This window comes from Botryllus schlosseri, chromosome 5 (genome assembly GCF_051294905.1).
Source record: "Botryllus schlosseri isolate E-star chromosome 5, Bs_hap1, whole genome shotgun sequence".
Lineage (NCBI taxonomy): Eukaryota > Metazoa > Chordata > Ascidiacea > Stolidobranchia > Styelidae > Botryllus > Botryllus schlosseri.
In genome coordinates this window covers 7,257,131-7,283,788 of record NC_137240.1, presented here as the reverse complement: position 1 = coordinate 7,283,788, position 26,658 = coordinate 7,257,131, and the positions used below count along the sequence as shown (strand labels likewise).

At 43.3% G+C, this 26,658-nt stretch overlaps 2 protein-coding genes across 2 annotated transcripts in view; one reads left to right on the top strand and one right to left on the bottom strand.

The window, feature by feature from the left end:
* Positions 1–12,290, top strand: part of LOC145438846 (uncharacterized) — a 186,410-nt gene extending 174,120 nt beyond the window's left edge. Inside the window, exons 2-8 of the mRNA XM_080316210.1 lie at positions 7,899–8,098; positions 8,363–10,058; positions 10,123–10,252; positions 10,317–10,483; positions 10,549–10,757; positions 10,824–11,002; positions 11,825–12,290. Of these exons, the coding sequence (XP_080172336.1) occupies positions 7,902–8,098; positions 8,363–10,058; positions 10,123–10,252; positions 10,317–10,483; positions 10,549–10,757; positions 10,824–11,002; positions 11,825–12,084 (2,838 nt within the window). The 5' untranslated portion in view covers positions 7,899–7,901 and the 3' untranslated portion in view covers positions 12,085–12,290. The remainder of the gene's footprint in view (positions 1–7,898; positions 8,099–8,362; positions 10,059–10,122; positions 10,253–10,316; positions 10,484–10,548; positions 10,758–10,823; positions 11,003–11,824) is intronic.
* A 5,774-nt stretch (positions 12,291–18,064) lies between these two features.
* The window catches only part of LOC145438843 (stalled ribosome sensor GCN1-like), a 36,522-nt gene continuing 27,928 nt past the window's right edge, over positions 18,065–26,658 (bottom strand). Inside the window, exons 40-53 of the mRNA XM_080316206.1 lie at positions 25,551–25,805; positions 25,338–25,430; positions 25,076–25,276; positions 24,442–24,684; positions 23,488–23,632; positions 22,894–22,979; positions 22,629–22,822; positions 22,293–22,368; positions 21,724–21,859; positions 20,367–20,509; positions 20,207–20,311; positions 19,475–19,565; positions 18,972–19,117; positions 18,065–18,434 (exon numbers count right to left, since the gene is read on the bottom strand). Coding sequence (XP_080172332.1) covers positions 18,306–18,434; positions 18,972–19,117; positions 19,475–19,565; positions 20,207–20,311; positions 20,367–20,509; positions 21,724–21,859; positions 22,293–22,368; positions 22,629–22,822; positions 22,894–22,979; positions 23,488–23,632; positions 24,442–24,684; positions 25,076–25,276; positions 25,338–25,430; positions 25,551–25,805 — 2,043 coding nt within the window. The 3' untranslated portion in view covers positions 18,065–18,305. The remainder of the gene's footprint in view (positions 18,435–18,971; positions 19,118–19,474; positions 19,566–20,206; positions 20,312–20,366; positions 20,510–21,723; positions 21,860–22,292; positions 22,369–22,628; positions 22,823–22,893; positions 22,980–23,487; positions 23,633–24,441; positions 24,685–25,075; positions 25,277–25,337; positions 25,431–25,550; positions 25,806–26,658) is intronic.

The following is a 26,658-nucleotide window of genomic DNA, read 5'->3' as shown; positions in this document are numbered from 1 at the left end:
TTTTCGAAACTTTCGCTTCCCGCAAAATTTTTATCTTGGCTCAGCCCACATATCCAAATTTCCGCGTATACAGTATACACGTACAAAGTCGTACACGTCGGCATAGGGCGTGTAGTCAGAAAAGAGCTGGTGCAGGATATATATCGTGACTGCGTTGCCGTAACTCTGTCGTCGTATCACGTGAAGGGGGTTATTTTGCTTTGCATCTCTGCATCATCTAGGTACCATACACAATCCTGGAGATCATATAAACACACCTATTTGCCACACTTGTATTTAAAATGGAATGTTCACGGGCGGGCGCTATACCAATATGCTTTTTGGCCAGCATAGTAATTTCGTGTCCCCGAGAGATTTATATCGGGCGTTTTTCGAGTCAAGGCTCGCGGTAATAGTAATCCTTAAGCTTGAACAGGATCGCCAAGCTTCAATTACAATTTTTTTGTATTCAGATAACCCATGCATACCGTGTGATTTACCAAAGAAATTACATGATATATCTGAAACTTGAATAGTGTGAGTGAATCGAATTTTCAATAATTCCGCGATCGCGGTTTAAATGAGAAAACACGAGAGGGTTCGTAGTCTAGCGGTGATTATGATATATCCCGACTCGGGTCGTATACAGGCCTCTGCATCTCCGGCCCGTATCTTGTGAGAAGATGTATCAAATCTAAACTGTAACGCCCCAATTAACACAATGTTATGATTGTAACAACACTCATGTACAAAGCAGATCGCTCATCAACAGTCTAATTGGCGCCAAGTCCGAGAGCTTGCGAGTTGGTGCGTTACCACACCCGTCGAAGTTGGTCACGCAACACTCATCAACACAGCACACAACAGCTGTCTTGGGTTTCTAAATAGATCACGATTTTATCGTGGGCAAAAATGTGCCGTCTATTATGCGCCGGCACTGCAAAAATTCCTTCGCCCATTGCCGCGATCGCGAATGTTACGCCGAGGAATTCTCGCGGGTTTCGAATATAGCTTTAACACGACATCCAGTCTTATTTATGAGATAAGCCTAAATATAGAGTCACGTTTGACGTCAAGCGGAGAGCGAGTGCGTCAGCGAGAGAGAAAAAATAGACCGGTCGTCAAAATACGGGATTCGTCAACGCCCGGTTTGTTTGGAGCGGAAAGATTAGATCTAATGCACTACATAAGACATCCCTTAGCCCACCGAGAATAGCGTTCTTTCCATCGGAAAGCAATGCGGCTACTATATCCTCAACGCATGCGTGTAGCATAGTCAATTAGTCATTCACGCATGGCGAACTTCACTGCATTCTCAAATCTTATGCAATCATTCTCAAACCTTACAACTTATACCATGACTACGAGGCAGTAGATACCTTTCGCTTGATATATGATCAATGGAATTTCCTCATTATACTTATGAAGTGGGCGGGGACTATGTATTGCAAATTGCATTTCCGCCGTCTCAAACCAAGACTTGCGTGCGGTACGCTTGACGCGTATTGGCAGTATGCATTCGCGAGATTGTGCAGGTTACCGCTTACCGGGCAACTAGTTTTCTTGTGGCAGTAGGAAAAGGCAGTGCAGTCAATTTATTAGAGTGCCGGAATGCTGATGAGCTATCGCGTCGCTCACAGCGTCTTAAACGCCGTGTTTGTTTTTCGAGTCATCTCCGTCGAATATTCGAGACTACCAAACGCACTGTTATTCTCCAAAATCTCTTCCGAGAGAAACGTGCCCCGGTCGCCGAGATGACGTCAATCGACTAACAAAAGAAAGACAAATTTATCGGTACGCCGCTTGAAAGATGTGCATTAGCGCATACAAAGGTAACCGCGACATGACGAATATCGTCATCGCAAAAGTTCAAAACCGGTTGCAGTTAGCTCAAGGCACTGAACACGACAGAGTGTCGTGTGCTCGTAGTGTTATTCGTAACGTTTCTTACACAGGTGTATTTCAATAACACTGATATATGTCAAAACAAGAGCAATCTTAAATGGGCTCTAATAAAGCATCCGTGAATCACCCGCTGGACGTCAATCCAGTGGGTATGCCCTTTGCAGTAGCGCCCGTGGCGTTGCTACGTTAGCATTCACATTTCGTTTGTGACGATATGCAAGTCCTACGCGTTGGGAGTTTCCATCTTGATTATAGCTTTCCCGAAATGTTTTGATACGACAGGCGTTGTGTTCGTTGAACGTGGGAGTATGCAACTGACGCACGGACCGTTCTACAAATTCTCTTCTCCGCCACATAGCGAGATCGCATTAATGCGAGCTAAAAGTGGATCTCAAATTCAAAGTTTCGAATTAAAAGCAACTTCGAAATGATTTCTCCTTATGAGTAAAGTGGTGTTTTGGTCGGAGTGACCATAAGTCGGATTCTTCGTTTTTGTTCGTATTAAATAAAGCAAACGGATTGCATTAAAACGAGGCATGGCGAAGGCTTAATTCCCAATAACATAAACCCAGTACTTGTCGTTCGGGATTCCACATGATCACGATCAACCACCGTAAGATCTATTTAGGTTAAGGGCCTTTCATGTAGTATGCGGATTGATCAGGAAATTGTGATCTTGAGCCTAGTGTCCTAGCTCGAAATTGGAAATACGCTGGAGTTACGGAATCATTACTCGAATTTTCACCGGAACACAGCTCAGCAGTGGTCCTAATCAATTTTCGAAGTCAGAAGCCAGATATAAGATTTCCATTTTTTCAATAGATGGTAGATTCGTAAATAAAACAAAACGTATATTGGGTAGGGCTCTTCAAAAATGACTTTTTTTCTCAAATCGTACTGGCTACTTGATAAACTTGTTAGGTTACCTAATTTAAGCCTACACACAAGATTTGGTTCAATTCCAGCAAGTAACCGCTTTGCTACAGGAGAAGTAAGTTTCTATTTATTATATAAATATATATAATAAAAAATTCGAAAATTTTCTGTTCATCCCATGAAAGTGTTAGGCTGTCTATAGAAACGATGCTCACCAAATTTGGTTCAATTCCAACCAGTGGAAGCGGAGTTATTGCCGTCGAAAAATTTGGATTTAAATAAAATAGTATTTACGGTGACCGATTCTTTGTTTATTTATTATAGTTGTGCTCAACGTAAATACTATTTTATTCAAATCAAAAATTTTCGACGGCAATAACTCCGCTTCCACTGGTTGGAATTGAACCAAATTTGGTGAGCATTGTTTCTATAGACAGCCTAACCCTTTCATGGGGTGAACAGAAAATTTTCAAATTTTTTATAATTTATTTTTATATAATAAATAGAAACTTACTTCTCCTGTAGCAAAGCGGTTACTGGCTGGAATTGAACCAAATTTTGTGTGTAGGCTTAAATTAGGTAACCTAACAATTTTATCAAGTAGCCAGTACGATTTGAGAAAAAAAGTCATTTTTGAAGAGCCCTGATGGGGCCTTTTCAAGTTAGATAATCATTGGATCGAGTCAGGCAAGCTACTATAATCTCTTCCAGTTCTGACGGATGTTCATTGTTCATGTATAGACTACAATTACTACATAAATCTTTATCGTTTTAAGCATCGCGATTATATAATGTGCACCTATCTCCTAACTAAAACACAGAGGTTGATCTGTCCCCCATGACTAGCTGCCCCATCGTAGCTTGCTGCTCAATATCTGGCCAACCCAGCACCACACCGTATAATACATTCAAGTACCGTACAGGACAACATTTACTGGACAGTGGACACGTATGTCCACGCCGAAAGCATTTTATAGTCATATATCAACACTCCGAAAATACATCGCAAGGGGATTCCGGTAATAGAATCTAAAGTTGGAAAAAAATGGGGTGAATAACTTCTGATGACCCCACGCCGAAAAATATAAAGCCGCCGTCGACGGAATAAAAATCATTTGCTCAGCGGCAACGTCGAGTACGCCGCACGTCCCTGTCTTGTTACAGTCTTTTACAGCGACGCAAATGACGCACGCCGAGCGTCGAAACGTAATCTGTGCGTCAAATGACTATTTCCGTTTCCTTTTACCCAGCAGCGTGGCGAATGCAAAGAAACAAGCCGAGTATTTTTAGACAAGAGCCGCGGCCTGCGTTCTTTCCGATCGTCGTCCGTAATACGGATTTCATATTCTCTCGTTTGTAAATATTAGCTTTACCGTCGCCGGCGAGTCAGGCCATGCGTCGCTCATAAATTTATTATTCGCCCGCACGCGTCATCACGTCGTCCGCAAATACATCGCCAAAGGCCCGTAATCCATTCACTTCTTGCTTACTTACTCATTCCAACCCGCCCCTATTTTATACATTCCTAATATAAGGATCCAGAAATACATCAGCCGCCGTATAAAAGGGATAATTCTCCTTGACTTGGTTGACTTAGTTGGCTGTTGAGTGTTGATTGATATATTATACCGAAGCCGCTTGCAAGTCTGCCGGTTTATGTGGTCATTGCAACTACGCATTAAATGAACCCGATTATAAGTTCGACCACATAGGATCGATTTTATTTGAGATCTGACTTCGTATTACACCTGCAGCGGGATACGCATCTTTCTAGGAAATTATGTAAATCAACACCCTACAAATATGCAAATAAACCTAGAATTAACACCTTAGTAAGTCGACATGCGCACAACTCAAGAGTTCACACGATAGTAATATGTAATCTGTCAATCATTTCTCGCCTCATTTATTCCTGTTACTATTGTGAACTCTCACGTAGTAAATATATGCAAATGCGCTTGTAAGTTCGGGCAAGGGCAACGCAACGCGTTTAGGCTTTGCATTAAAATGTATTCGACGAAGATACGCAAGTCAGCAGGGCTTGTGATCACGCAATCACCTGTCTTGAACTGTCGACCTTAAAATCGTGACCAGATAACAACAGAGTCGATTCACAAATACCGAAAAATGTATTGCTATTGCATCATTAGGCGGCGAGTCGGTGACACAATTCCCACTATGAAGTCACCCGAAATTGTCTCATCGGGGATGGGTAGACATTGGATATTTTGTAAGAGTGTAAAAATATATTTCACAACTTTATTCACGTGTCTATATGCGACTTGAATTGTGCATTGCGAAAGCCTTCGTGGTGGCCACATGCAAATACTTCATATCGACCTTATAGTATGAGTACTGGTGTTACGATCATAGGATAGGCTGGTGAGACTCGACTTGCGAAGAAAAAACTATTGATACAGTTCAATTATGTAAAATCGGAATGGATCAGTTTGTTCATAGCCTGATTTTGATATTCCTAGATTAAGCAGCGCTATTTATTGGCAACGCTTCTTATAGGTATTGTTGATACCAATTACAACGCTATGAATCGTATAAAATAAAACAACCAATCCCAATTGAAACAATGCACTTTTATTTCTATCAGAATAATTGATAAACGTATCCGACACATGGTACATAAAATAAAAAATTGCGACAGGGGTGGATTTATCACCTACCAGGAATGTGTGTATGAAATCGAATGCTTCTAAAACGTAGTTTTATCTCTTTTAGGTTTATAAAATCCGCGGATATTGTCAAATCGAGAGAAAATTGGTCGGATTCAATTACTAGTATAATTAAACTGTGAAGCTCGCCACAGGTAACAGGCCACACTAGTTATAACTACCGGCGGATATAGCAATGTAGCGTATTTATCCCAAAGTCACTACGATGGGCAATGGACGTGCGATATCTCATGTCCAATTGTCGATACTGATCGTCAGATATCAGGTATTTATGTACATGCGACTTGTCTGCAACTTATGCAAAGCTCTTGCGTCGATGCACCCCCTTTTCTTGCAAAATCACACGAAAAACACACATTTCATTTCTACGACAGTTCACCTATTCGCCACCTCCTTTTCGCCGAAATTGTCGGATTTATTGAGTAACTGCATACACATTTCTACGACATGCCATGTCTGCGCACGCACGCTCGCGAGGGAATGCGTGACAAACACATGGCAAGGTAGGGTTCGAGACATCATGATTTGGCATCCACTACGTTCTTTGATTGTTGCATTGTAAGTGTGCCGGCGATTCTTCCACGACTCATATACCGGTGACTATAGTGTTACAACGCAATGCACAGCATGCATATCACTATTAGTTTGTTTTGTAAGTGTCACTGAACTTTGCGGGTGCCGTATTTTGGAGGAATTGCCACGGGCAGGGGCATAGGCAGTGATTACCGTTGTCGTTGAATGTCACAGTGGAACATTCCCGCTTCTGCAGAGAATATTAGTCTTAATTGTAGCGACGGCGATGATTGACGCAAAAAGTTACGTATCAAAAATTCTCATTCGCAGTATTAGTGAGAAAGGACATTAGTGACATTCTGCCCACGGCTTCACGGCAAGCCTTGCTTGCGAATTGGCCAGACAATTCAGAGACGAGGTTACATCCTGGAATTTTACGTTCCGTAGACATTCCGTCGCAGAACCGTCGAGAAGCATAATCCGAGTGTTTGCGCGTACGTTTTGCGGTTACGCAGTACAAACGAGAGAAATATCGCCTGACGTACGCTCCTTATAACCGACGCGCTTAGCCATGTCGTCTTCAGTCCGCAACGTTACCGATGGCTGGTGGTGCCCGAAATGAGAGACGAATAGCTTTGCCTACAGCGGCGATAATAACTAGCAAATTACAGAATTTAATGCAGAGCAATAAATACAAATGATTGAGGAATAGTAAGGAAAGCAAATTCGGATCGTAACGCGATTTTATCAGCAAATCCACACTGGAAGGAATATACGACTGCGAAACCAGAGCGACTAATTCACACCAAATGGATATATAACGTCATATCAAATACGAGGCAATTCCAGTGTTAATAAAGACTTTAAATGCTGGATCAATGATCGGGTTTTGGAATGCATTTGCTCACATTCTGATAAGTATGATACCTGGCTAATAAGGGTAGCCTATTATTGGCTTTTTGAGCAGTTTAGTTCTTTTACGGTCTGATCCGATGTTATCACAAATGTCGTAAGTTATCTACTAATTTTTAGCAATTTGAGATGAGCAATGACTTACAGTTTGTGTCTCAAGAACCCAATTGTAAAACATCAGGAGTTGTCAAAAGCGCTTAATCGTAACAAACGAAACTATTGCACATGTATTTCAGAATGTTTAATCATAATTAAAATCTTAACCCATTTTCACGTGGTCTTAAGCCGAAGTACCTGTAAATGTTTCGTAAACAATATAAATTAATTCCGCGATTATACTCCTTCGACTCTTTCGTGAATTGACCTCAAACTGGAACCCCGCACATACTCCTGTGCTTGTGGGCTAGAGACTGTGCGTTTGAAATCCCCTGGTATATTAAACATAACATTACTATTTATAAATTAAATTTGCTTGAGAGACAGACCATGAGTTTGTAGAGTTCAGCGCCTAATCATCCCATTGGGAACACTTTTGAAAAAAAATCAGTCATTGCCGCACTCAGTAGAAAGATTGCCCGCAGGCGAGCGCTTCTGAGTATAGTCGCCATTTTGTGCTGAGTGGGAATGGTGGGATGATCTTTTGCAAATGTGTAGGAAAGACGGTGATTCGAGTTGAAAATATACGTTTTAGTATTTTCCCGCCGTATCTATCCTATCTCGAATTAATGTTCGATTGCATTAGAGAAGGGCAGGCGAGGCAATACCGTATCAGATCTCACTTCCATTTTTTGAGTCAGCTGTCATAACATAGATCAGTATAGTATATATGAGTGTTTTTGCCTCTATGAGTTGTGGGTGATTGCACAATGTGTATATTTCACTGATGACTACAATTACTTGAATATCGCTGGGATCATCAGACTTGGTGGACTGTATTGAGACTGTAATTCACTCATTTGTGTGCATTGAATCAGCATCTTCAAACCGATCCTAAAACTTATTAAACATAACTTTCTCCATTTTTAGAACATGTCAACCGAGACCAGTAGCTTTTCTATGCTATCAGAGAACTGGTTGTTTGATACGCAATACTTCAGTGCTGATATACATAAATCGGACAGTTTGGAAGAGAATTACCTTCTTGAAAGCTTAGCCGAACACGGCTTACTTCAGTCTCTGGTTGACGACCAGACCGCTGCATTGAGTCCTTCATCAGTTTCATCCAGGTAGGTTCAATGTACATACCTTATATATGACTGTGTGGCGGATATTTTCTACAAAATAAATACTCTTTAGTATGCACTTGTTAAAAGGATATGTTATCTCAATTCCAGCCTATAACACAGGATCAAACTTCTTTGTAGCAATTCAAATTTCTATAGTTATATCTGAAGCAGAGACATCTGTATGGGAATGAGAAATATATCAATCATATAGCGAATACATAATCATGTTCAAAATGGCTGGTTAACTCTAGTAATGCTTTTCAGATCATCCTCAGACGAGCAATCGACTCTAGACTTTGGGTCTACTTCATACAGTTCACCTGACTGCATATCAGACGTTGATATAGAGGACTTCAACCTGCCTGATAATAAAGACGTGTCGGATATTAAAAAGTTCTACGTGCACGGGTCCCAAGAGCTATATCCGGTCGCATTGCAGAATTCTACTGAAGGAAATTTGAAGGATTCATCCGAATCACAGGACACACAGCTAGGATCAATTCCTTCAATGCTCCCATCGCCATCTTCCCAATTCAAAATGAGTTCAGCAGTAATTTCCCCAAGTCACGCCGACGGTAGTTTCCAAATGGATTACAACTCGAGTCGGCGGCATCCATCAACAAATTTCAATGCATCCATGAATAATTATCGGTATGGATCTCAAGACCTCTGCTCTTCCGCTTACGGTCAGCACAAACAAGAAATTGTCTCAAACCAAAATCCAGTGGATACCGTAGACATGGGCTATAGCAAGAACAAAAGCTTGATTCAGCCTAAAAGCGAGCCATATGCGTCTCAGTATTTCGGAGAAGCTTCACCAGTGGATTATATGTTCTCGCCGACAAGTGACAGCCTCAACAGCATCACTGAGGAGAGCAGATATCCAGACGCCATTTTTGAAAGTAACATCACTCGAAGATCGAATTCAAACCTGCAAGTACCTTCGCGCTCCGACACTAGGAACGCGTCGCCAGTACCACTTACAAACGCAACCCCTTCTCCAGTTGCGGAAGTCAGTATGCCAGTTACCAGCAGAGTAGCGGGGCTTGAAACATCTGCAAAATCACTAGCTTTGGATGTCACTAGCTTTGATCAGCCATACGAAAGCGAATATCTGTTCGAGTCAACACCAAGCGACGTGTCGTTCGGGAGTTATCCGGACAACGAAGAGTTTCCTGTTACTAGCGATATTGAAACGCTAAAGGAGTCGGGGCAGCTTCTTGCGTCCACTGCCACCGCTAGCAAAATGCCACAAGTAATGAATTTCGATGATATTGAAATTCAGTATCCATCAAGCCAGCGCAAGGGATCGCGCATTACAACTGCCCCAAACCAATCATTGTCACCATCGCCGCCGTCTTACACATCTACAGCTGACAGTCAATATAAAGAGCAATACACTCAACTCCTTTCATCATATAACGTGTCCGGCAGAGAGTACTCCTACTCACCTCATCATTCAGATCAGGTCGAGTTTCTAAACACAGCGAAAAGAGTACATAACCATCGATATTCGCCATATCATGTTGGACAAAGCAGATTCCTGGCGGACTGCACAACTTCAACGTCTTCCACTGCCATTAGCGCCGAGGGTCACAAATACGGCGTGCTGTGCAATGAAAACGGCCTTTCTCCGAATAATTTAAACAACGAATCATATAGTCTGGACCAGGAACTATGCAAACTTCAACAGCTTGGATCAGCATATCCTGAATTTGAAAGTACCGCAACGGCCCGTAAATACACATATCAAAGTCGCCACACAGAAAGACCAAAGATGTCAGTGCCACTGCGAGGCGCTTTCCCTTATGCACTGCAACAACACTCGGGCGTAGCACCGGTAATGCTGTCGCAAACGACCAGAAACATGAGCGAGGGTCTGTGCGCTGTTTGCGGCGACAACGCAGCCTGCCAACATTACGGTGTTCGGACTTGCGAAGGATGCAAAGGCTTTTTCAAGGTAGAACGACCATTACTTTGTTCCTTTACGATAAATGTTTAAATAATTGTGTTTATTTCAACAGCGAACAGTGCAAAAGAATTCAAAATACGTCTGCCTGGCGAACAAAAACTGCCCGGTCGACAAAAGGCGTCGCAACAGATGCCAGTATTGCCGTTATCAGAAATGCCTCGCAGTAGGGATGGTAAAAGAAGGTAAGCATCAAATATAACATCGAACTGTTGCAGTGATCATAACCTCACATTGCTTTTATTAAAGTGGTAAGAACGGATCATCTCAAAGGCCGACGTGGCAGACTGCCATCTAAACCGAAAGGACCGCAAGACCCCGTAGCACCACCATCACCTCCTATCAGCTTCATAACGTCTTTAGTCCGAGCGCACGTGGACACAAATCCAGCTATTTCAAACACTGATTTTTCTCGGGTAAGCTACTCTGGAACAGACTATGAATGTGAATTGAAAACTAATAAATGCCATTACAATTTCAGTACCGGCCTTCTACTATCTCGTGCTACTCTCCATTGTTGAGCGACTCGGAAGAAATCCGCGCGTTTTATAACATACTGGCCGGTTGCTTGCAAGTCGTAAAACAGTTTGCCGAAAAGATACCTGGATTTTCAGCCCTCGACAAAGCCGACCAAGCATTATTAACAGAGGGGGCGTTTACCGAAATATTTGTCCTTCGGTTGGCGTACAGGTAAATATACTATTGAATCGACTGCCCTGCAACCATGATGCCATGTCTCCATTTTGAAAACTACAGGTCGGACTACAGCGAGGGTAAATTCATTTTTTGCAACGGTGTCGCGTTGCACCGTGATCAACTCTACCGGTCATTCGGAGATTGGGTGGACACCATCATGGACTTCGCGTGTGCAATTAATGATGTCAATGTGGATATATCGGCCTTCTCCTGTCTCATCGCACTTTCGTTATTTACCGGTAAGAAATAGTAAAGATAGCCATTTTGTTGGGAACCGATAGTAGAATCGCCTTAGGGTATGACACGACAGGGATATAGTCCTACAGGCCGCTATAGCGAATACGGGCGTTAGCTACTTTCTGGCTGCTGGTACATGGTGCTGACTGCCGATGTCACTATTACAATTATATTTCTTCAACTGCTTCATTAGCTGTTTTGAGTTTTCATCAAGTATCATATCATCAAGACATTGTCTTAAAGGGTAACTGCGCTCCATAATCATGATGTGGTCTCAAATTAAACTTAATTGTACTAAAAACATTTAGGCAGCAGCCATTTTCCTCAGTAAGCCACCGCAACGTAACTACTAACAACATTAATTTGAGACCAAAAACCATATTTAAAGCACAGTGCTCATTTGAGCCATGCGACATGTTTTTTTTTGGGGGGGGGGGGGGGTTAGGATCGAATAGGTAAATTCTGCTTTGAAAGTCATCAAATAACTTCCTGCACATAATCGACAGAGTTCGGCCGCAACCTGTTACCGGCTGTCGTGAACTCTTGATCCTTTGTTACTAAATCGCTTCGTGAGCAGTATTCAAATTTTTTGCGCGCTCATACACTGCCCTCGGCGAAATTGTGGTGATTATATCTGCTGAAATATGGGATAGTATTCCAAAGAAATAGTGTAGCACATTCTCGAATGCGGCGTACGACTGGTTTTCAGCGCTCGCGAAAATTCAACACCATTACCGTTCATTACTATTCTCAGTTAGAGTGAATTGTCTTCCCAGTGTTTTCCGATCGCTTCCGTGATAATAAAATGTAACTCTCCCGTTCAGATCGACCAGGGTTGAAGGAACCTTCGAAAGTCGAGGAATTGCGAAACAAGACGATGACTTCGCTGAAAAACCACGTTACCCACAGTCCGGTCGCGTCGGACAGACCAAACTATTTCTCAAAGCTATTGAATAAATTCGACGACTTACGTCAAGTCGCGAAACGGGGCAGGCAGCGTATATTATGCCACAAACTTCACAATATCGCCCCCTTCCCCGGATATCTTCAAGGCGTACTTCATGAGTGCTTCCCTGGACATTGAAGGTTACTTTACGCGCGTCTCGTATTTTATCTTTTCTATTTCGCAATGTTCCATCTTTGGAGTACTATCTGGGTTTTTCTTTCATCTCCTCGTCGAAGTTTCGGTGAAGATCATTTTCGTACACATTTAGTGGTGGGGTGTTACTGAATATTATTTTTATAAGTTGTTATTTGTAATTTGTAACGCAAATAAAAATCAAGACAATTTGCCGTTGTTCATGTTGGTATTGGGTGGTCTTCATAAATACTTGATCCGCCGAGAACAGGATGTCCCGTATACAGATATTTATATACAGTTTCATTACGGAAACTAGCGATCGAAAGGTCACTGATTATATATGTACATCAGCTTGACTTGGAGGAAAGAAAATCAGTCTAATTCATTCTGATGAAAGATAAGTCTGTCGCACCGATTGCATCAACGGGACTGTCAAAAATATTCGATGCGATATCGCTGAAAAATAAATCTTGGGACTGTACTTTCGCGGAATTGTTGACATTGGTCAGACATTTACTTCAAGAGCATTTAGGAATCGCAGTATCTCTGAAGTTTCTGTGTCCAATTCATAATTTCAGCGTATTAATGGCGATCGGGTGGACTAGACAGACGACGGTACGTTTTACTGTGCTCGTGAGGTTATTCTAGTGATTGGCGTTCACACTTAACACCATGACCGCCTTACCCTCCTTTATTGCTATAATATGTCTTTATTTTGTTGGGGATGTCTTATAAAACTACATTGTCCTTATTTATCACTTGTGTCCTTATTTTCGGCATTGATTAGCACTGGACGAAAGGGATGACCTCTTTCTCACCAAAATGGCCGTGAACACTGAACAGTTAATATTACGACTAGGCGAACATGTTGTCCTATCACAATTTTTTAAGCGTCAGTTTACAAATTTGGCGGTAAAACTGTCATTAGTTTCGGATACATTTCGATGGAAACACTGTATGTCACAGAGGAAAAGGACTGAAATATAGTGAATACTGAATATATAAGAGAGTCTCTTCATCCAACCAAAATACATAACAAACCAGGAATACATAGAACTTATAGGGAATATAGGAACCAATATATCCCTGTAACAAACATATAGAGTTGATGATGATGCATATGGAAAACGCTTACACAGTAATCCGTATCGGATAGGAATGACCGATGCTTACTACCTTAGAGGTCAACTAGTCTGGTTGGTCAGCAAGTCATGTCATCCAGGACAGTGATCATGTACTTGAATTCTAGTCTGATTCATTCTTAATCCCTATAACTTCACTCTTAATTGCTCCTGAAGGCGCATTTTTCATTTTGACTGCATATTTCTTTTCTAAATTCATGTGTCTGTTTTTTATTCTTGGTATTCATGGTGTTTGTCGACTGCTATGGTTATTTATACCAGGTCGATATTCTTCATTTTTCCCTTCACTGCCGACTTATACCATGGCCCACTTCTAGGCTTTTTGTAAGACACCGCAATTGAGCTTTCTGTCCTGCTAAATCTGACGATTTCTTCATTTGGAATTTAATCCGCACACGTACATTACACGTACGTGATCGTCGTCTAGTTACCACACAGTAGGCGTGACATATAGCTCAACAAAACGTTCAAACACGATGGAGGGTCCTGCATTGTGGAGTTATAGAGGATGTGATGATGTCCTTCAGTCTCTATAGTGAAGCTGTGATCCGCTTGATATCAGAACGGCCACAATTGGTACAAGTAGGCTATATGTCCAACTAGATTGTCCATAATGTCCACCTTCAACTTTAAATTCAAACAGTTTTTACTGTGTGAATACTAGCATGCGTAGAGAGATTAGAGGAGGATTGTTTTATATACAGGATGTACCCAGCCCAGTAACATGTAACACGCCTCTCCATCGCTTGCGCTTTTTTTGATAATTCCAAAAGCTTATCACCGAGTGTGTGTCTTATTTCACCATGTTCCTCCATTTTGTTACTATATTTGTAGGCGAAGATGGGAGTTTGATTGTTTTACTTCACTAAGTCATTCCGACTCCCACCTTTCCTTTCATTATATTGTGATTGCTGTGGTATCTTGAATCGATGAAATGGTAATAAAATATTACTAACATTTGTTTTGGCTGTCTCTCTGCGTCACCGCAATACACTTGTAGCATGTAAGTGCGATTTGCAATTCCGAGGACATAAGACCCTTCCCTCTTATTTCACAGAAATTAGGGGGGCTTTAAGCACTGCTTATTTCACGAAGTCTGCGAAATCATGCGTTTCTGCCACACGATCACGTTTTAATACGACCAATGTTATGACATCCGCGACCGCGCGCAATGTTTTTTTACACGACAACGTGAGCCTCATGCCACTCGGTAGCATCACCTTGCGGATGTCAAGAAGTAAACTTCTTTTGGAAGGCATCTCGGGAATAGGATAGCAAGCGTGGCGAGACAGCGCAGTGGTATAATCCGCGAATGCAACACCAATGGGTTGCGGGTTCGAGTCCGACATCAGAATACCAATATCTAAGTGTTGGAGGTTTCTCTAGGTTCCTCCTCGCCACCTCATCTGCGTCAGAGGTGTCTTACAAAAAGCCTAGAGGTGGGCAGTGCTATAAGTCGGCAGTTACGGAATAAAAATGAAGAATATCGGCCTGGTGTAAATGTCTAATGACCATCGTAGTCCACAAACACCATGACTACCACAATACAAACAAACAATCAGGATAGAAAGCTCTAGGATAGTTTCGAGTGAAGTGTATTATTGTCTTCTCGGTTACAATCGCTGCAATATAGGCACAGTGGAGCAATCCTTGATCAGATGGATTCGGAACTGAAAGTACATCATTTGTGGAAATCTTTATGGAGGACATGCGTAGATGGTTACCGGTTAGTCTATCGTCACCGACGGCTATTCGATATCTCATCGGCATTCTAACGCCACAAAAAAGGATGAGATCAGGGTTCGTCAATCTTTTTCTTCTCATATTCATCGAAATTGATGTCGACACTGGAGTGAAGGTTAACAAGTGGCGTCCTTAGTTTTGAGTTCATCATAATCACCGGCTTTTTTACCACACGCTCAGGACACACAATGCAGATCTACCTCCATCAGCGCGAGAGAACCCGGTTCGATTCGAGAATTAGTGTCTTGCATAGGCCTATTGCATATTGCTGGCATGGTATCCAGCGATACCAGAAATATGTAGCCTAATGTTATTATCGCAATTTACTGCGATGTATCATTTGGGATATGTATGTTTATCGAATTTCAATTAAATAAAAGGGCAAAAGAAAACAGGAAACAAAAGAATAAACATCAAGATAATAAGTTTTTGGCCCTTGTTAAGCGCCTCCAGCGAGGGCGGTCGTGGGCGTCTTCGAGCGATAGCCCGCGTTGCGCTAGCTCGGTCTCTATTGTCGAGCGCCATACTGGTTCTATTCCAGCCACCTCTGCGCCATGGCTACGTCGGAATGTGGTTGATGATGGCGGCGGCTGGTTGATCGTCTTGATGCCGCACTAGATGACCGATTAGGCGGAAGCGTCGTTCAGCAGACGGCATGGGACCGTTTTTGTGAGTTTGCGCAGAGCATTGGTGGATATGTGCTCCGGGTGGTGGATGCCGAGTGCGTAGTGGAGGAGTGGCACGGAAAATGCGGGTCTTGAGCTGGGGTGAGGCACTTGAGTGGAAGAGGCAATGTAGCCGTCTTGTCGCGCCCCAGGCCTTTGGTCGCCTCGCCTTCAGTGCTTTTCCAGAGTCCGCGACGTCAATACCGAGGTAGGCTATATAAAACTCTTCACATTATTGAGCGTGACTTCTCCCAGTTGAATTGGTGTCGCGCGTTCTCCGGCAGAGCTGGTAAGGCTAGAACCTCAGTCTTCTTGGCATTGATCTGGAGGCCAATAAGAGTGGCGGCGGCCTCTAGTTGGTTGATGAGGCGCTGTGCCGATACGGTATTCGGGGCAAGCAAGGCGAGGTCATCTGCGTAGGCAAGAATACCTAAGTGGATAGCCTCGCGAGTCGCACGCGTACGTACGCGTTCCTTGCCGTGGCCGCCATTCAAAGAAGTCCGAGTTGTCCGGGAAGACCGTTCGTAGCACGAAGTCACGGATTATCACGAACAAGAATGGTGCCAAGGTGTCACCTTGAAGCACGCCAGCCGCAGTGGTAAAACCTCCGCTTGGACCGTCATCTGTTCGGACTCGCGCTCGCTTGCCAATGCAGAGGTACCTTATCACCTCAGGAATTCCATAGAATCAGAGGATCTTCGCCATGGCTGGGCGTGAGACCGAGTCGAAGGCTTTCGCAAAGTCAAAAAAGACAGCCACAACATTCTTTTTGTGGGAGCGGCAGGTATCAATGATTGTGCGCAGAGCCAGGATATGCTCTGTTGTAGACGCGGGATGGTGGAAATCCATTCTGGACATTCAGGAGCTTGGTAGATACTTGCTCACGTATGCGAAGGAGCAGTACTCAGTTTTTGGGATATGAATCCACGAATCAATGGTAGGATACCCCACTGGGATAGCCTACTGATCGGAGCAGGCGAACACATCCACATCCCTGGCGTATCCAAAGGATGAATGATCTCATTTCAGACCCGCCTCCATCGTACAAATTCTTTTTAAGCCTATTTTGAACAGACCGATTTCGTCCAACCGTTATCAGTCGTTCAACCACCCCCGCATAGCAAACGACCCGTCGCATTCAAACAAAAGTCGCGAGAGAATTTGCCCATTCGGTGTGACGGCCTCTATTCAGACGACGATCAGTGAAGTGGCCCTGTAATTACTAGGGTTGTGCTGAAAACAAAAATCAATTATAGAAATAACATGTTTAAAACAAGGCCTTTGTTTAAAACGTGTTTTTTATTGTTTTTATTTCCAAGCCATGACGTCACGCATATTCAATTGTGACGTCATAGTAGATATATATTCACAATATAGCCCCTTTGACGGAATTGGCTTCCAACCCCTGCCATACCGACCTTATACGCTTTTCATGATAAAGCCATATTGCGTGTGTGTGTGAGCTTATTGGCTATATCTACGGAAAATTGCGAAGAAACTTTTTATCAAGAAATTCAACGAATATTACTTACATATCAGCAGATCGCTCTGGTACCGCGGCCAGTCTGTAATGATGGTACTTACTACTATCTTCGAACCTCGCGCTAATCGTTTATTACGAACCTATGGTGACTGTTCAGAAAAAGCAGGGATATATGGAATTAGATATCCTTAAGAGAAAGTCAGTTTCACGTCATTTTTTCGCCGAGTGTCGCAGGCTCCGACGGGCTGATACGGTGTACGACTGCCACTACACCCGCTTTCGAACCGCACTTTTGATTGCGGAATAATTATAGTGCGCAAATATTAATTTACTGAGGCAGGCGCGAGACAAAGTCAAACAATAGTTGTTTTAATAGAGTCGGAACGACGAAATGCAAGTGCAGTGGCTCCCTATGAGGTTTATGTGATTATCTCACGTTGGAAAAACTAAAAATTAATTTACGATTTTCACCCGTACAAGCGCGTACCATCCCACAGGATGAAAAGCACTGCGGTAATCTGATTTGTGAAATGTTTCTATTCTCTAAAGTCTAATTTCTGGTTAACCCGAAAATGCTAGCTAGAAATGTGTATGATGCGAAACGGTCCGCGCTTGGTACAGCGTAGAGCCGTAGACATTTGCCATTGTCACGGGAATAGACTGTGATTGATCTGAACTTAATTTTTGTTCCATTACTTTCAGATTAGGCGGAACTAATTCAATTTCCGAGTTCTGCGAAATCAGTTGTTCTAATTCAAGCCTAATTTGGTAAACCGAAAACTATTTAGTTGTCCAATTCTGTCCCAGAGCACTCCTCGAATTGTACGAACAACCATGCTCCGACGTCGATGTACAGCACACGATCGCCATCGCGCTCCTGCATTCCATACTAGGCTATCTCCCTTACCACTCCACCACAGAGTCGCAGGCTCAACTGAAACGGTGCGCGATACCATCCATCCGAAAGCAAATATATTTGTTAAACGCAACACGGCGCACGAGCGCAGCCGCTCACAAGCTAATCGGTCATCGAGTTAACGCAATTACGCAACACACTCGTCCAGCCTCCGTCGGTTACAGTCGCCGACAATAAAAGGTCCTAAAAACGATCAAATCACGGCCCGCACGCCGAGAGCAGCAGGCCAGAGCGTAACGAGGCTTTTCGAGTGACAACTGCCGTCCCGAAGACGCTCAAAACTTGACCAAAGTGAAGTCGATGTCCTCGGCGATCGGCTTCGTCGCCGCCAGCTTCTTTAGGCGCGTCTTGGCTATTTCGTTCAAAACCGGAATGTCACGCGAAGGGAGGCGCTGATTAATTTTCTGAACAAAGATTGTCCCGTTGATCGTGCGGCAAATACCTTGTCAAATTTAACAAAAGATTAAGATTTCGTCTACGTTCAATACTTAACGGTTATGTTTTTGGATACTACTTGGGCAACACTTTCAAGACTTTAAATTTTGTAAAGTTGCTAGCGGGTATGTTTGCAACACCATTGAGTGAAATTGTCATACCAACTGTACAAAATAGCCTCTGAACCAAGGTAACTGACTATGTTTTCGAAAATTGAACCTATTCGTAGTATCTTTTGTCAGTTTGCTTTAGTCGCGAAGATGCCCGGTGCAATTTCGAACCAACCGCTAAAATTAGGCACCCTCTGGACTAGACCTACTATTGAAACCCGAGTAGTTGTCAAACCTTCCATTTCCCGGACATCACTATTTCTATTTGCAATCGAGTAGAATTTTACAGCGTTACTTTAACACGAGTACCAAAGCCCACTACTTTGAACACGTATCGTGACAGAGCAACGCGGGAGTGCAATCAGACGCGAAAACAAGTGCGCGCTACACGGGTACCTGTAAAATACTTTCGTCGCCCGTCAGCTCGAGCGCGTGGACCAGCGCCAAGTCCATGGAGGAGCGTACGGTGACGTTTTCCTCCTTCGTCAAAGTCAAAAGCTGGCTCACGAACGACGCGGTCAACTCCAACGGAACGGAAGCCCCTGAAAAAGAATCCAATACCGTCATCCTCGAGCCGGTTTAGATTTTTGCAAAATGATCTGAATAGCGTCTTGAGGTAATGAACATCAATATACAATCGACTAGTATATTCATATTGAAAACCCGAATATTTTCGGCTGACACTCGTCAGGGGTGTCGTCAGCAACTAGTAGAGAATTGGAAAAAAAACATTGTATATCAACAATCGTATCACAAAATATGTCACCAGCAGTTCTCTACTCGTTGCTGACGATTACCCCTGACGAAAATATTTGGATTCATTTCAATATGAATATACTATTCAATTGTATATTGAAATGATCCTGAGCAAAACACGGGCTACATTCGCGTGAACGTACCTGGATTTTGGGAAGCCTTCGTCGATTGATAAATCCAGGAAATCGAATCGCACACAAAAATCTTCACTTCGTTGGCGGTGTGCTGCAAAGCCTGCAATGTAAGCGCGCAAAAATTTCAATCCCCGGCGCGGCGACAATGCGAAACGAGTGACAGCCGGCCAGTTATAGCTACGAGAAGCACCTTCGCCTTCATATTCACGGAGCTAATATCTTTGCGATCACTGGTCACAAAGCACAACGAAATGATTGCGGTCGTTAGGCACAAAATTATTTTTGAAGGCGTGTAAATGGCGTCACCTTCCACACGGCCGCGACAAGATACATGTTTGAACTTTTAAAGTCATTTTATACCAGACACGGACAGGTAGAACATTTTCAGCTTTTCCAAACTAGATTATGACTATTGCTAAACACTCTTTTCAAATCAGACTAGAATCAGAATTACAACTGTAGTTTTGTTTCAAAATAAGATTAGAATTACAGCTTCAGACTTTATTCAAAATTACACTAGAATCAGATATACTGAATTCGCCAAAACTTGACATTAAATTGAACTGCAAACGTCTGTACAGCAAGCTCGGCTTGTTCTGCATCATACAGTTCTTACGTATCATTTTCACGAAGACCGGAATTTAGTTTAAAATCGAAATTAGAGCACGGAAATTACCGGATTTAAGCTCAAATTAGTCTAATTAGAAGACCAGCATTACCTTCACAACTAGGATTACTTACTTTTCCGTAGATTTTCGAGACCTGGTCCGGCACCTTGCAAGACCTGCCTACGGAGTCTATCGTCAAATACGCCGCGCAACGAACGCCGTTATTCACAATTTCGACCTGAAATACGAAACATGTGCAGAATTTCAACCTCACAACGAAGCGTCCGCCTTACCCTTTCCAAAGCTAGGTACTCGGCCGCTACGGCCAGTATCTTATTCAGCCTGCCGTCGGCCGTGATTCTAGCCGCGTTCTGCTTGCAGCATATCGCCAGCAGCGTGCCGCGTCCGAGTCTCATGTTCCAGGCGGGCTCGATCTCTGAACAACAGCATTACCGTCAGGGCTGGGCATCATGAATCAAAATGAATACTACTCGAATCTGAAAGTCGAGTCGAATAGCGAGACACGGTGCTTTTGAATACGCCAATTATACGCCCCTTTCCGCAAGGCAGTGGTTCTCAATCAGGGTATTCAAAAATGACTATTTTTCTCAAATTGTACTGGCTACATGATAAAATGGTTAGGTTACCTAATTCAAGCCTACACACCAAATTTGGTTCAATTCCAGCCAGTAGCCGCATTGCTACAGGAGAAGAAAGTTTCTATATATTATATAAAAATAAATAAATTTCAAAATTTTCTGTTCACCCCATGAGAGTGTTAGGTTGTCTATAGAAACGATGTTCCCCAAATCTGATTCAATTCCAACCAGTGGAAGCGGAGTTATTGCCGTCGAAAACTTCGGATTCTCAATAAAATAGTATTTACGGTGACCAATTCTTTAATTATTTATTATAGGTGTGCCCACCGTAAATACTATTTTATTCAAATCCAAATTTTCGATGGCAATAACTCCGCTTCCACTGGTTGGAATTGAACCAAATTTGGTGAACATCGTTTCTATAGACAACCTAACACTCTCATGGGGTGAACAGAAAATTTTGAATTTTTTTTCATGGATTTTTATGTAATAAATAGAAACTTACTTCTCCTGTAGCAATGCGGCTACTGGCTGGAATTGAAGCAAATTTGGCGTGTAGGCTTAAATTAGGTAACCTAACAATTTTATCAAGTAGCCATTACGATTTGAGTAAAAAAGTCGTATTTGAACACCCCTAATGTTCAGCTCATATTGAAATGAAGCCAAATATCTTCGGAAACTCGTCAGGGGTTATCGCCAGCAAGACGGCGACGACATACTTTGTGATACGATTGTTTATATATACAATGTTCTTTCCAATTCTCTACTAGTTGCTGACGTTTACCCCTGACGAGTGGGTTCATTTCAATATGAATATACTGTTCCATTGTGTATTGCAGTTATGTAGCTCTTCAGAAAAACAGTTGTCGAAAAAACACCGCATAATATTTGATACGACCCAGAACTCGCGTTATCTTCAGTCGCATGAAAGTTACATATTTGAATTTCCTGCATCATCTCTACTCCTATGCCGTTATAATAATCGATATTGGAATACTAATCACTAATGCAGGTTACGGCTGAGTGAGAAAACAGATGAAGTCACACTCACCGTAAACGTTATTTCCCAGAAACTCGACCAGCTCGTCGTCGTCTAACGCAGAGGAGAGAGAACCAAGACACCCGGCCGCGCATTTGCTGCACGACTCTTCGTCGGAGCCGATTAAATTCGTCAAGGTTTCTGTGATCTGTAACGTAACCGCGGAGAAAGGTTAGTAACAAAGGAATCAACGCAGGTTTAGCCTACCGGCACTGTTGGAGAGGAGGCATGCACACAGAATGAGAAGTAAAGATAGTATAGAAAAGAGCAAGCGACAAGAAATGGGGTGGCATGTCATAGAAGGCGAGATCGATAGGTCAGGTCGTGGTCCGGTAATCTTGTAGATGGACTAGTATTTATTTAGTAGTAATTGCTTCACATCCACCCGTTGGAATCAAGCCAAATTTGGTGTGCAGCAAATTTAATCAATCCACGGAATCAGAAAAAAGGGTTGGTCGGTAGGCCTATCATTACTCATCAGTCTCGAAGACTGGCAATTTCGAAAGACACGTGGAACATCAATCAACACCATCACAGATACACAAGTAACCAGCGATCGATGCCAACAAAGCGAGACTTACCTCCAAACGAATTTTCTTGGACATCTTCGACCCTGCCTGGTCGATACACCCCCTCAACGCGTGAAGTGAAGTCTCCCTAAACGCAAGAAGTCCGGTAAAAAAAACATGCTCAAACGCGGCACCGTGCAAATCATAGTTGGCTATTTGACTGATTAGAGTTTATGCCTGAAAAGTTTTAGCGAACTCAGTAATGGTAATTCCTATCTAGTCTTGAAAACACGGAGTAGCTATAATTCTAATTCTAGCCTAATTTGGAAACACGGCATAGGTATAATTCTATTTCTAGTCTCATTGGGAAAATATGAGAACATTCTAGCCGCCAAACGCGTGACTCACATGACCGACGGGTCTGCCTCGGCCTTGATGCTGTTGTTCAGCTCCAAAAATAACGGGTCCAGACGCGCGTGGATCGCCACCAGATTTTTCAAGCCCCGCGCCGCTTCCAGCCGTACCGGCCTGTTGAGATCGTGTAACGCTTTCCCGAACGTGGTCTGCAGCTGGGGCAGGAACGGCTTGAGGTAGGCGCCGGCCTGAAAAACGGAGAATACCGATCAATACACCGGGGCGTCTGTAAAATCAGTGGCAAAACACGATTCCGTACCTTCTCCAGCAACAGTGTCAGAGTCTCAAGTACGGCGACGCGGACCTTCGGGCTGAAGCGGTCTCCCAGTATTCGAATCAGCGGACCTTGGAACGCGATAGAATTCGTCGCGTTCACAGATTTTCAGCAAAAAAAGGCAAACAAAATCACAACGCAATTTAATCACAGCCGACGGCGACATCTGAGATGTAACGACGGATTCGTATTTAAATGATTCGACGATTTCGTTAAATAGCTTCTGTCTCCTCAGACTAATTAGATCAAAATACCAGTAACTTAAGAAATGTTTCTATGCTCTAATTGTGATTCTAATCTAATTTGTGGTTTTACGGGAAATGGGGCAGAACTTTATAGCACAATGCGAGCCCAGCTTGCTAGGCTGAGACATTCGTTATTCTCGTGCTTTCAAGATTGAACTCTGACTAGATAGGAACTGAGCTTGATACGATTTCCAAGTTTTCACGAATTAGAAATTCTAATCCTAATCTAATTAGGAAAAGCTGTGCGGCTATAATTCTAATTCTGATTTAACTATACAAACAGCACCCGAAAAGTGAGGGAGAATTCGCAAACAGAAATAACACCGCGACGCACCTGTGATTGCTATCACGGAAGGCTTCAACGCGATCGGGGTCAGCAGCTTGATGCAGTCGGACAGCGCTTTGGCGGACTGCTCCTTCGTGTCCGGGGAACCGTTCAGGATTCCCTCGCGGAGTATCGGCAGCACCGGCGCCATGCCCTGTACGCGACAAACAAGCAGACGTCGTCGAAGTAGTCATCGTTGCACTCGAAGGAAAGTTGCTTAAAAAATCTATCAACGTTTCAATGCAATTGCTATGCTTGTTTAAATACAAACTTATATTCAACAAAAACGATGCTTAATTGTTCACAAACCTTCCCCACATTTCGCCATCTTTTCAAGCAGTTTCAGTACAAGAAAAACCACTATGCTTGTGTACATGCCTTATATCCAATACTATACAGTGTTCGTCAAAAACTGCAGAATGACTCACAATGAACACAGACCTGTCGGTGAACGATTTTCGGAGGCATGCAGTCAAGGTGACAAATCGAATATTGGATTATTGTCACAGTTCTGGGAAATTTTCATATTCCATACCATACCATGCCCTGCGAGCAAGTAGTACCAGCAACATAAACCTACCCGAGAACTCCGAAAACAGAAAATTATCACCTTACCGACCACCTCTGCAAACAAGGCCTCAAAACAAACACAGTTCACCGCCCCCCAACCCCTCGAGAAAAATATGAAAAAACTTGTTTTGAACAAATAAAATACGAGAGGTATGGTTGGCAAATGGTGGACTTCTAGACTTGGCCAGCAATCTGGATAAACAAAGTATCACTGCATTTTTCCCCGATTTCACCGACGGCAACATTAGACTAAAGTGTGCGTCCCTCAAGACATAGTTTGACCCCTGACGATCAAAGCATCGTCCGCGGACCACCGCTGTCACCAGAAACGATCATTCTTCCGCCTTTGCTTATCAAACTTGGGTTTACGAAGCGACTTGAGCGCAAGTGTACCTTTTTCGGATTGCAAAATCCAGGCAGCGTGCCGTCGCACTTCCGAATCTCGTCGCTGGCGTAACGCATAGCCTGCCGCAGCGACCCGACGTGCTGCAGCTGCTCGGCGGCGTCGAGACGCTTGACCAGCGCGGACATGGCGGACCAGGCCTCCTCCTGCACCGGCGGTTCCGGGTCGGCGAGCAGTTTGAAAAAGACTTGGATAAACAGACTGACGTAGCTGCTGTAGTCGTACTCTGCGTGCTGAAAAGACAATATTTGAATGTAAATCGAGTATTAATTCAAATGAGTGAAAGATGATTACTTCGAGCATTGAAACTATTCGTAGCTCATGTCCATTTTGTCCAATTTCGAGATCTATTTATCAAACTGAGAGAAAATCAAGTTTTTTTTTTAATTTTCATATTTTCCGGCCCTATCGTGGCCATTGGCCATGTTTAGGCTTGTCGCATTGTTTCAAAGTTAACAGTCACCAAGATAAGGCCAAAAGAAAATGCATTCTCTGGGCCCGCATAGCAGCACATATTTGAACATTCCAAGGCATTCGCTCTGTTGCGAAGTCATAATGCTCGATACTCAGATTGTCAGATACTCAATTCACTCACGTCAATTTTGCTGAAATTCTGACACGTACCTGACAAAACGAAGACAGCAACGCGATGGCGGACAGCCTCTCTCCGCCATCTTCGCTCCTCGTGGCTTTTATCAAATCGTCCATGATAATGCGATTGCCGTGCTCCCCTTCCACGCTCAACACCACGTCTCGGCAATTCGCCAGAGTGTCCGCGTACCGCGCCTCGTCGCCGGCGGCCTCGTTCAACCCGGACAGAAGAGCCTGCGGGTGAATCATTGTAGTATGCCGGGCTGCGGAATAGGAGCCGGACACTTTTTCTCACCTTCAAGATCTTCGGCAAATGCTTTGTGAGAGAATCGCCTGCCACCGACGACAGCACGGCTAGTACGTGGGTGTTTACGGGCGGTTGAATCAACTGCAAAAGAAAAACGGAAAATGTAAGAGCTATTACTTAGAAACTTACTTAGAACTATTACTTACAACCCCGCACTGACAAATTTCAATAGTTCAAAAACAAAGTCCGCACACGCCTCACCTTGGGCACGATAAACGGCATCACCACCCTGCCCTTGAGCGCGATGATCTGCCGCAGGCCGTGCACAAGATACTCCGAAGCCGCCGGGTCGTCCAGCCTCTCGAGCAGTTCCGGGACGATTTCCTCTAAGGCCTGGCTGCCGACCGCCGTGTGTAAGTTCTGAAAGGTGCCCGCTGCCGCTGTGGACACGTCGGGGTTCTCGTCGCATAGGCCGCGCTTGACGGTGGGTATCAGCTGGTCCGCGAACGCCAGTACCTGTAAAAGGAGGGGCATTGCGGTCAGCGACATAGTGTCGCGTTTGAGGCTGTGCGGAATCGAGTGCCAGGGTGATTTGACGATGGGTTCAGTAAATCAGTATCAAGGATACGATGTAACACACGCAGGGAAAGTTTAAAAACTCTCCATATACAATTTTAACAGCTTCTTGGAGGTACAGAATTTCAATATACAATTGAATAGTATATTCACATTGTAATGAACCTGAATATTTTCGGCTGATGGGTAATTTGTGATACAATTGTTGATCTTTCGATTTCTCCACTGGTTGCTGACGATTACCCCTGACGAGTGTCAGCCGAAAATATTCGGGTTCATTTCAACATGAATATACTATTCAATATACAATTTAGTAATACATATTTTCATTGAAATAAACCGGAATAATTTCTGCTGACACTCGTAAGGGGTAATCGTCGGCAACTAGTGGAGAATTCACAAGAACTTTGTATAGGCTATCAACGATCGCATCACTATATATGACGTCACCAGTTCCCGACGATTAACCCTGACGAGTGTCAGCATAAAATATTCAAGTTCATTTCAATATGATTGTGCTATTAAATTGTATAAACCACAGTGTTCTCATTTATAAGATGTGTCTGGATTTTTGATTCAATTGAACTCCTGCCGTTACTAACGCCATGCCGATAGCTGGGCGTAAGTGCTCTCCTACAAGCCCCGATAACTTTTTCTTTGTTAATAAATTCTAAAATTTCGAGGTTTGTCTACTCAGAAAACCAATCTATTTTTGATGTCTGCGCCACAAAATTTCAAGAACCCCTCATTCAGACTAACGAAAATATACTCATCAACAACACAAGCGCTATGA